The sequence below is a fragment of the Chlorocebus sabaeus genome, chromosome 25 (assembly GCF_047675955.1).
Source record: "Chlorocebus sabaeus isolate Y175 chromosome 25, mChlSab1.0.hap1, whole genome shotgun sequence".
Taxonomy (NCBI): Eukaryota; Metazoa; Chordata; class Mammalia; order Primates; family Cercopithecidae; genus Chlorocebus; species Chlorocebus sabaeus.
This window is the reverse complement of record NC_132928.1, coordinates 48751537-48762478: the sequence shown is the minus strand read 5'-3', so window position 1 is coordinate 48762478 and position 10942 is coordinate 48751537. Positions and strand designations below refer to the sequence as shown.

The 10942-nt window shown below is 44.6% G+C and overlaps 1 protein-coding gene across 4 annotated transcripts in view; it reads left to right on the top strand.

Moving 5' to 3' along the window:
• Positions 1-6240, top strand: part of LOC103230489 (major histocompatibility complex class I-related gene protein) — a 33897-nt gene extending 27657 nt beyond the window's left edge. For 2 of the 4 annotated variants that reach the window (XM_037985862.2, XM_007989299.3), the window contains exons 4-6: positions 357-632; positions 1572-1676; positions 3219-6234. In XM_037985862.2, coding sequence (XP_037841790.2) covers positions 357-632; positions 1572-1676; positions 3219-3259 — 422 coding nt within the window. In that variant the 3' untranslated portion in view covers positions 3260-6234. Of the gene's footprint in view, positions 1-356; positions 633-1571; positions 1677-3218 lie in introns of all 4 variants that reach the window. The other 2 variants (XM_007989300.3, XM_007989301.3) reach the window with 2 other exon arrangements.
• The last annotated feature ends 4702 nt before the right edge of the window (positions 6241-10942 follow it).

Below are 10942 nucleotides of genomic sequence, written 5' to 3'. Positions count from 1 at the left end.
TATAGGGAACCGTCACTTACACGTTTTGTGGGTCGGTTTTCCTTGACACATAAAGGTATTTCAAAGGTTACTAGTAAACAACCCCAGCACACTTTCCAAACAGTCAAAGCTGTATGACTTTCCCCTCTTAGAGGATGGAGCATGGCCCAACTCCACATTCTTCACTACCTATCGCCTTGCCATTGTGGCAGGTACACATCAATAAGTTTGTTGTTGATGAACCTGAGTTCTGGGTCATTCTTAACTTTAGAAGTTTTCTGCAATAAAGAAAAATTAGGAAAGCCAGCTGCCAAGTTCTAATATTATACGCTTAGTACATAAGGCACTTGGATTTAACTTTAGCTTCTTTTTCCTAGAGCCCCCACTGGTCAGAGTGAATTGCAAAGAAACTTTCCCAGGGGTTACAACTCTCTTCTGCAAAGCTCATGGCTTTTACCCCCCAGAAATTTACGTGACATGGATGAAAAATGGGGAAGAAATTGTCCAAGAAATGGATTATGGAGACATTCTTCCCAGTGGGGATGGAACCTATCAGACGTGGGCATCAGTTGAGCTTGATCCTAAGAGCAGCAACCTTTACTCCTGCCATGTAGAGCACTGCGGTGTCCATATGGTTCTTCAGGTCCCCCAGGGTAAGGACGGGGATCGTGGCTGTCTGGGGAGAGCCTAGAGAAAGGGGTGAGCAGGAAGCCATGCTCCCTGCCATGGAGGGGAGGGGAGGATAGATCACTGCCTCACCCAGTGTGCCTTAGAATGGGTCTTTTAAATAAGTGGTTCTCACACTTTTTAGAACCAGGACACCTTCACACTATTAAAAAAATTATTGAGGACCCCAAAGAGCTTTTGTTGATGTGTGTTATATCTATTGCTATTTACCACATTACAAATTAAAGATTTAAAAATTAAACACGAACGGGCGCAGTGGCTCACGCCTGTGATCCCAGCACTTTGGGAGGCTGAGGCAGGTGGATCACTTTAGGTGAGGAGTTTGAGGCCAGCCTGGCCAACATGGTGAAACCACATCTTTACTAAAAATACAAAAATTAACCAGGCATGGTGGTGCACACCTGTAATCCCAGCTACTCAGGAGGCTGAGGCAGGAGAATTGCTTGAACCTGGGAGGTGGAAATTGCAGTGAGCCAAGATCACACCACTGTACTCCAGCCTGTGCAAAGGGAGCAAGACTCCATCTCAAAAAAAACAAAACAAAACAAAACATAATCCAGGCACAGTGGCTCACTCCTGGGCATCATGGCATGCACCTGTAGTCCCAGCTACTCAGGAGGCTAAGGTGGGAGGATTGCTTGAGCCCAGGAGGTCAAGGCTGCAGTGAGCTGTAATGGCACCACTGCACTTCCACCTGGACAACAAAGTGAGATCCTGTCTCAAAAAAAAAAAAAAAAATTAACACAAGAAAACACAAGCACATATTCCATTAGCAGTCAGATTGATGAGTGAGAAGCAACAGTAAGGAAAATGGTGTTGGGTTTCCTGATGATCACAGGGACAAAAGTCCCAGAAAGGTAACACAGAAGGGACTTGTGAATTTTTTCTTATTTGCTTGCTTTCAGAATCAGAAACCATCCCTCTTGTAATGAAAGCTGTCTCTGGGTCCATTATCCTTGTCATTGTGCTGGCTGGAGTTGGTGTTCTAGTCTGGAGAAGAAGGCCCCGAGGTGAGAGGCACATGGAAGGGACCCAGGGGACTGCAGACTCTCCTGCGCCTCTCCAGAGTTTTATTTTCTGCACCTGCTGCTCCATGCTCCATTCAGAAATGGCTTGGCTCTCAGGCTGGGATCACAGAAGGATCCGGGACAACCCTCCCACCACGTAGGGGACACAAAGCATGGATAAAGCTTGCAGGGAGAGTGGTCTCTTTTCATAGGTGATGCCTGACATCAACAAAATAGTACAACATCTGTCCAGGGGAACTGCCCTCTAGAAGTTGGGTCAGAGAAGATATGGGGATCCTGATTTGTCTTTTTCCAAACCATCTTTTTATTATTAATTACTATTGACCTCTGAGGCAGTGCCCTTTGTTTCAAGACTTCAGTCAGTTTTCCCATTTTGACCACCATTCTTTCATCCCAAGCATATGAAAGTCCTTTTCCTTGTAAATTCATTTTTCAAAACGTTAAATGTGTAAGAGTAGATACCTTCAGAGAATGGGACTTAGAGTAAGGAAAAGGAGGAGAAGTAGGAGATATATAGGCTCTTGATAATGTGGAATAACATAAATTCATTCAATAAGTATACATTATTGACCTACTGTGCTCCAGGCACTGTACTGGTTGCTGGGATGTAACAATGAACAAGACAGACAGGATCCATGTTGTCATAGAGCTTACAACAGAGCCTGGTAAGGTTATCTCCTGCCTCTAGCTTCACTAATTGCTCAAATTGATCACAGGATAGTACTGATGAGACCATGCTTTGAACCCAAAGTGGACCAGAAGGTTGGTTTTCCTTCATAGACATAGACCTCAACTCCAATTCAGGTGATAACTGTACAAAAGCATGTTGTTAGATCAAAGTAAAACCAACCCCTTTACTAGAAAATCAGCTCAGAGGCTGGGCGTGGTGACTCACAATTTGTAATCCCAGCACTTTGGGAGGCTGAGGCAGGCAGATCACTTGAGGTCAGGAGTTTGAGATCAGCCTGGCCAACATGGAGAAACCCTGCCTCTATTGAAAATATTTTTTTAAAAAAAATTAGCTGGGCGTGGTGGCACGTGCCTGTAATCTCAGCTACTCAGGAGGCTGAGAGGAGAATCGCTTGAACCCAGGGGGCGGAGGTTGCAGTGAACAAAGATTGCTCCGTTGCACTCCAGCCTGGGCAACAAGAGTGAGACTCCGTCTCAAAAAAAAAAAAAAAAAGAAAAGAAAAAGAAAAGAAAATCAGCTCAGAGAGTTAGTTAATGGGTCGTTAATGTTTTCTTTATAGATGAAGTACAGCACTAATCCTCATCCAATAAATGACAGTGAAACAAACAAAATTTTTCTTACAATGACATCTCTCTCAATAATTGAGTTCCTGCTTTTTATCTTATAGAGTTTACAGATTTGAGCTAAAGTTTGTCAAGTACTAAGAGAATCTTGACAAAGCAGGCTAAAACTGTCGATGCCTGTTTCTCAGATTTTGCTGAACACTGCATACTTTATTTTTGAGCTGTGAGGAAACATTCTTGTAATCTGACTAAAAACCTCTCTCTTTTCAGAGCAAAATGGAGCCATGTACCTTCCGACACCAGATCGATGATTGCAGATCCCTCTTTTCCAGTTCTCCTTCCTGTAGGAGCCATGTTCTCCTCTGTCCCCCATAGACTCAAACCCAGTGCTTGAAGCTCCTAACTACACCCACAACATACCTGAGGGTAATGGGATTGAGCATTTATGGCAGCAACATAGGAGCCACAAAATGTTCTTTGTTCTTTGGCTCCAGAAAGACTGTCAGATTTCAGCCTCTTCTGATGGACCGTTTTATCACAGTTGACTTTAAATACAGCTTGTCTCATGACACAGCTTCCCTACACTCCATTTGTCAATGATGATTTGCAACTAGTTGGAGATGCTCAAAGCAGGAAGGAATCTTTTCATCCAGAGCAGGAACTGTCTTCTGCAATGCCTTGGACTTGAGCCTCCAGCCTCCACTTGAACACCATATGAAGGGAACCTCAATACCTCATAAAATGGCCTTTTTCATTCATCTCCTTTCATGGGAACATTATTGTACAAGAGCTTTGAATGTCATGGGCACCATGACTATGACCCTGCAGGTAGGATTGGATCACCCCATGAGAGTAGCCAGCAGGTTTCTACAATGGCCTGGGAATGGACTGATTATTATTATACATTTTCTGGCCTGAGAGAAAGCCAGAGTCCCCTGCTATTAACAGCAGCCGTGCCTGGGAGCTTGGAATCTTGGTAATCTGCCCGATTGGATCTATGGAGGTAGTCTCACCCTTTTTTTCTTTTGTGGGAAATTGAGAGAAATAATTATCAGACATCATCACCTACAGTGGAACTACAGAGACCTGGACCCAGCTGCACTATTTTAGTGTAAAAATAAACATTAAAAACTAAATAAACATTAAAAACAAATAACTGTGCTATTACCACAATTATGTTTTGGCTTTGAATTGTCTTTACTGAATATGGCCGGGTGCAGTGGCTCACGCCTGTAATCCCAACACTTTGAGAGGCCAAGGCGGGCAGATCACAAGGTCAGGAGATTGAGACCATCCTGGTCAACATGGTGAAACCCCGTCTCTACTAAAATACAGAAATTTAGCTGGGCATGGTGTTGTGTGCCTGTAGTCCCAGCAACTCAGGAGGCTGAGGCAGGGGAATTGCTTGAACCTGGGAGGGAGAGATTGCAGTGAGCCAAGATCGGGCCACTGCACTCCAGCCTGGCGACAGAGTGAGACTCTGTCTCAATAATAATAATAACAACAACAACAACAACAACAACAGTATGTTTGGTGTCAGGAGAGGCTCAATTCTCATTTCTGCCTTTCCCATGCTGACTCATGGTGGCTGGGCATAACTTGCCTTCCTGCATAGGCTTAGTCTTCATACATATGCACTGGGAATCAATAGAAGCCCATGGTGAGGATGAACATCCCCTTAGTGTTTCTTACTCTGCCCAATCCCTGAAGTCTCACCTGACTCACCTCCTGCTCTGCCACCTGGAGCTACTTGCCCTGGGGCTGCCAGTCACACATTCCTTGGTCCCACTTCTCTGACCCCGTTTTGACTCCGCACCTGAGCCTAATGCTTACTTCAGTGACCCCAACTTTGACAAGTGGCTTTTCTCCTGTACCTCAGGTTTGACCTCTGCTGTCCCTTGACCTTGACTGTGACATTTGACCTTTGGCTTTAATCATTACAGCCTCAGATAAAGATACCTTCAGCCCAGGCACAGTGGCTCATGCCTATAATCCTAGCTCTTTGGGAGACCGTGACAGGCGGATTCCCTGAGCTCAGGAGTTCAAGACCAGCCTGGGCAACACAGGGAAACCCTGTCTCTACTAAAATACAAAAAATTATCTGGGTGTGGTGGTGTGTGCCTATAGTCCCAGCTACCCGGGAGGCTAAGGCAGGAGAATCACTTGAATCTAGAAGGCAGAGGTTACAGTGAGCCGAGATCACACCACTGCACTCCAGCCTGGGCAACAGAGCAAGACTCCGTCTCCAAAAAAAAAAAAAAGATACCCTCAGTGTGTCAGGCCTCTAAGAGCTCACCTGCCAGGCTTCTTCCTTGCTCCACTGTCCCATTTAATTCCACATATGAAGCTACCACTGTACATCTCTCTTTCCCGGTGCCTGTTGAGTTGCATAGAAGCACACTTGTGTTTATTTTGTTTTTAGGGTTGCCATGGGCAATTTCCATGCCATCTTTTAAGCAGTGTTGCACTGTGAAGAGAATATAGGCAAGTTTATTTCTGGAATGGCTTCTTCTTACAATCAGAATAGTTGGGATGTAATATATTTTTGAATGGGCATTTAAAGTGAAAAGGTACATATTTACATAGACACAGGTGATGATGTATCTATGTAAATGCCTTTTGATTCTGCAACTGCAGGATACTCTCATTAAAGACACAGATAGTCAAAAACTTCTTTGTGTTCCCAAGGCCTTGCCCTACACCTAACACATAATATGTGCAAATGGATGAAGAAGAGGAGGCAAGGACAAGGATATGATGACCAAACATTCTGTTATGCATTTGCAGCATTTATGTTTCTTCCTGGGGGATTTTATAATATAAAAAGAATCATAATATAAAGAGATGATTTTAAAAAAAAATACTGCCAGGCATGGTGGCTCATGCCTGTAATCCCAGCAATTTGGGAGGCCAAGGTGGGCGGATCACCTGAGGTGGGGAGTTCGAGAATAGCCTGACCAACATGGAGAAACCCTGTCTCTACTAAAAATACAAAATTAGCCGGGGATGGTGGCGCATGCCTGTAATCCCAGCTACTCAGGAGTCTGAGGCAGAAGAATCGCGTGAACCCAGGGGGCGGAGGTTGTTGTGAGCCGAGATCGCACCATTGCACTCTAGCCTGGGTAAAGAGTGAAACTCCATCTTAAAAAAATAAAAATAAAATAAATAAATAACACATAAAATTTTGCAACCTTCATTTTACTATAGATGGTTCAAGATTATATTAGTTCTTAATTATTTTAGCCTTGTTGCTTCATTACTTCATGGTTGTTGAGTACAGCTGCTCAGTAATCATAACCTATGGAATATTTGATATCATGATCTAAATAAACATTAAAAACAAATAACTGTGCTATTACCACAATTATGTTTTGGCTTTGAATTGTCTTTACTGAATATTTTGTGTCAAGAACACTAGATGAGAAACCTGTTCAACTGTTCCTTTTTTTTTTTAACTCCACTATATTTATTACCTGTTTTTGTTTTTTTGTTTGTTTTTGATGTGCATATAGACAAAGATGTGGTACATTTAAATGGCAGATGTTTTTGAAGTGCATATAGACCAAGATGTGGTACATTTAAGGGAGAGAAAGCAGTTTAAAGAGCAGGGTGAAAATCCAACAAGACTCCTTCGAGGGTTTCTGAGCTCTCCCATCAGGGGCCTGGCCTCCTTTCCTCTCCCTTCTTACTCCCATGATTTCCGAGTTCTGATCCTTTCCTTATTTCTGAGGAATGGCTTGGTTTCTCCTCTTCTTTTTTTGACCTGAGAAAAAATGTTTTTGCACTTGTAGCTATGAGGAACAGTTGTCCACTAGGGAGGCCAGCTGATCATTTTCTGCCAGAGTTGCACAGAGCGGTCCCACCTTATTTTGATCACCACTGTCTGGGGTCTTTGTCCTCACATATACAGGTCTAGTGTCTCCACAAAGTGATCAGATGGATACATAAAGTGGAGTGCCAATGTATTAATTTACTGTGAGAAACACAATTGCTAAGTGGGTCAGATATTTGTCTCAGCTGGTCAGTACATCTTCCAGCAGGAAAATCTACATAAGAACAACTAAATCACAGTCTGTAGAGTGCTTGATGACCCCAGAATTGGTGCAAGGGGACACATTCTCGCTTGTTAGCACCTGCTTTCTGGAGTTTGCTATTTTCTCACACACAATGTATTAGTTCACAGAGTGTTCTCCAAGGAGGACAGGGGCTTTGCCCATAGCCATGTGCTGCAGGCAGCAGAGCTAGGAAGGAGCACAGGTGTCTCCCAGCCCAGGTGTTTCCCACTTAACTGCATTGCCCTTTTCATCTTTTTTTTTTCCCCAGTAGCTTCATGACGTTCAGTGCATTGTGCTTTTTAGAGGTTGATGATTCCACTGCCCTTCCTGAGTTGCCTTCACCTCTCTTTCTTTGGAAATTGCCATCTTTGAGCCTTTTATGCCTCTGTAACATCTCTGCATCTCCTTTTCACTCTGGCCTCCCTTTCTCCAATGTCCTTCTAGCTTCTGGTTGCCCCAAACCCCACAGACTGTAACAAAACCCAAAACCTATTGGTTTAAAACAATACCCATTTTATTTTCTTTCATAGTTTCTATGGGTCAGGAATTTGGGTATGGCTTGGGTAGGCAGTTCTGACTTCTCATGGAGTTGGAGGCAAGTGGTGGCTGGAACAGAAATGGGGCAGCCAGGGGTGGTGGCCAGGCATCTCCTACATCTCCTCCATGTAGTCTCAGGAAGTCTCCATGTGATCTCTCTGTGTAGGTTAGTTGGGCTTCCTCACAACATGGTGGCCTCAGGGCAGTCACTGCTTACATGGCAGCTAGCTTCCCTCAGAATGAGTATCCCAAGAGATCACAGAGTGCATAGCATTTATATAATCTAATATTTGAAGTCACAAAGTGTCATTTTTGTAATAACTCTCACTGCTCAAGGAAGTCATAAAATCCTGCTCAGGTTCAAAAAGAGGGTGTATAGAACCCAACACTCAATAGGATGATTGTCAGAGTTACATTGTAAGAAGAGCATGTAGATGGGAGATATCATTGCGGCCATTTTGGGAAAGATGCAACATGTCACAATGTCATGCTCTCCATCATCTCCCCATTCCACCTTGTACTGGTTTCCAAGGGTAGTCACTTAAAAGTACCACAAAAACTGGGTGGCTTGGAACAACAGAAATGTATTGTCTCACAGTTCTGGAGGCCAGAAGTTCAAAATGAAATGTTGGCAGAACCATGCTCTCTCTAAAGGGACTGGGAAAGGATCTGTTCCAGGCTTCCCTCCTATCTTCTGGTTGTTCCTTGCCTTTTGGCTGCATAACTCTAGTTTTCATTTGGTGTTCTCCCTGCATGAATGACTTTGTGTCCAAATTTCCTTTTATCATGAGGCCATCAGTCATACTGGATTAGGGGCCCACCCTACTACCGCAGGATGACCTCACCTTCCCAAATTACATCTGCAGCAACCCTATTTCCAAAGAAGGCCACATTCTGAGGTACTGGGGTTACAACTTCATGAATTTTTTGCAGGGGAAACAATTCAACTCCTAATACATCTCTACCCAACCTCTGTAGGTTCCCTCAATCCACCAAAACTTTCTGGCTCCACTGGATTATCTAGCAGTTAGGAAACCAAGATTAGGAAACTTAGCTTACCTCTGTGAGAGGAGTTAAGCCAAGGGAATCTGTGGAATTTTGGCAGGTTTGGGGGCACTTGGGGGCAGGGGGCAAATGTCCTTCCTTTAAATCACAACACTTAGTTCTCTTCCATTTATAAGACTCGCCCCTCCATCCCAACCCCTGCACCACAGGACAAGGAAGTGTTCTTGGCCTTCAACTTTCATCCCTGATGGTGAAAGCAGTTGCTCCTGATCTATTTGCCCACCAGCTTCTCCTCTGGAGCCTGAGGCATCTGATGCCTGCCTGGCTGGTTCTCAGTAAGAAGGTCAAGTTCAACCAGAGGGGAGATCCTGATGCCTTTCAGTAGTTAAATATGAGTTCAGACCCCGGGGTCTGGACAGAAGATTTGGGGTCCTCTGGATATAAGATTTCCGGAAACACTCAGACTGTGGGGACCCCTGCTGAGGGAGAAGCCCCAAACTATGGCTTCAGGGGAATGCACCAAGGCTCTCACTGAGGCTGCCTTCTCCAACAAGCTCCCCTCCTGCTTCCCCATGGCTGGCATGGCTGAGTAAAAAGGACACTGAGCACAGCCCATGCATGAAAGCCTTGCCATGCAGCAGGATAAAACCCACAATGCCACTCAGCGTGCCTTGGTTGTAAATCTAGTTTGATTACAACACTAATCTCTGGCCATTTGTTCTGTTTCTGGTTTGTGAACCAACCGAAGACGTGAGCAGGGCCTCAGCTAACCCACAAATAGCACATGTGCAAACTGGAAAAATGAACCCCTCTTCTGGGAGGACGCCAGCCCAGGCCAGGTCACCCAGCTTGGCCAGCAGAACACAGAGTGGATTTTGGTCCCGTTTGTTCCCCAGTGGGGTATCTATCCTTGTGCAGGGCACAAGCTTACATGGCATTTCTGGTCATACCAATAGAAAATAAATAGAAACGGGCTGCACACCAGAATGAATGAATTGAATTGAAAGGGAGGAGTGATGGTGGAAAGAAAAACAAGTCAATTCATTTAGACTGGTAGAACCAAAACCACTGTGTGGTATATCCAAACGGTTAAAATTCCCTGAAAGATGTTACATAATCCTATCATGGTGTTTATTTATGGAAATCTATTTTTAAAATTTTATGTAATACGGCACAATCTGTTTGCATGATGCCTTGTACGTAGTAGCAACTCAGTAAATACTTTTTGAATGAACTAGTACAGTATTTTAATTAGCTAGTCTTCATGTACTGGTACAAAAGAACAGTGTCATCTTACAGCTGAAGTCATAGAGGGGAAATATCCGACTCAGGATCATATAACATTCCAGGTGCTCAGGATGAATGGTCCGAGGACTGGTCTGAATTCTTCAAAGGTTTCAGCTGTATTAACATTCTCTATCTAATAAACTTTATCTTGTCATTTTATTGTCTGTGAGATTAGTGATCTGAAACATTCCGTTAGTACCCCCCACCCCAGTCAACACATACATATTAAAGACAAAGACAGAATTCAGAGGTTCTTACAGGAGGCACTGTCTTTCTTGAAGGCTACAAGAAGAGGTGCTGAGAAGTGAGTTCTTGGCCATCTTGGGGGCCCAAATATCTGAAACCTTCCAGAAACATAACTAGTGCGAATTTGCTTTACTGTCACCATTTGGGTATTTGGTTAATGAAAGTTCTTAACATGTAAATTCCACCCACTCTTACCAATGCCCTGAGCTGAGAAGCACCTTGAGGACTCTTACCACACCCTGAGCTGTTGCTTTTCCTCTTCCCCTTGCCCCCACTCCCATGTTGGCTGCACCAGCAGAGGCTTCTGCATTTGCCCCTGGGCGGGAGTTGGGTATGAAGGTCTGGGCCAGAAGGTTCAGAGTTGCTGAGCTGAGCTGCTGGGTGGCAGCTGGAAGGCCAGGCTGGCTGAAGCCCTGGTGAGGTGACACTGGATCTGAGGTAGGTGCAGTGACAGCAGCCAGACCTCTGAGGACACAAATGGGCCAGAGAGTGGGAACAACTGGGGGAACAACCCAGGGACGGGGGTAACGGGGCAAACAGCCTCTGAGAGGAGGCTACGGGATGAAATGGGAAGCCACCAAAACGGAAAAGGAAGTGAAACCAAGGGAGAACTAAGACTGCCACCCAAGCCGAAGCCGTCCTGGCCTTTCTTCCTTTCTGAGGCATCAGCGCAGATTCTAAGGTTACCTGAACTGACTGAAAGCTCTGTTGTTTTCTAAGCAACATCGCGGTGGCATAAATAGAGAATTCCTGGAACACACTGGGAAGACACACGCTCTAGAAGGTGACAATTCTGGGGAAATCTGAAGGGCTGGAATAATAAAAAGTCAAACATTTGGCATCCCATCAGCTGCTGAAACAACC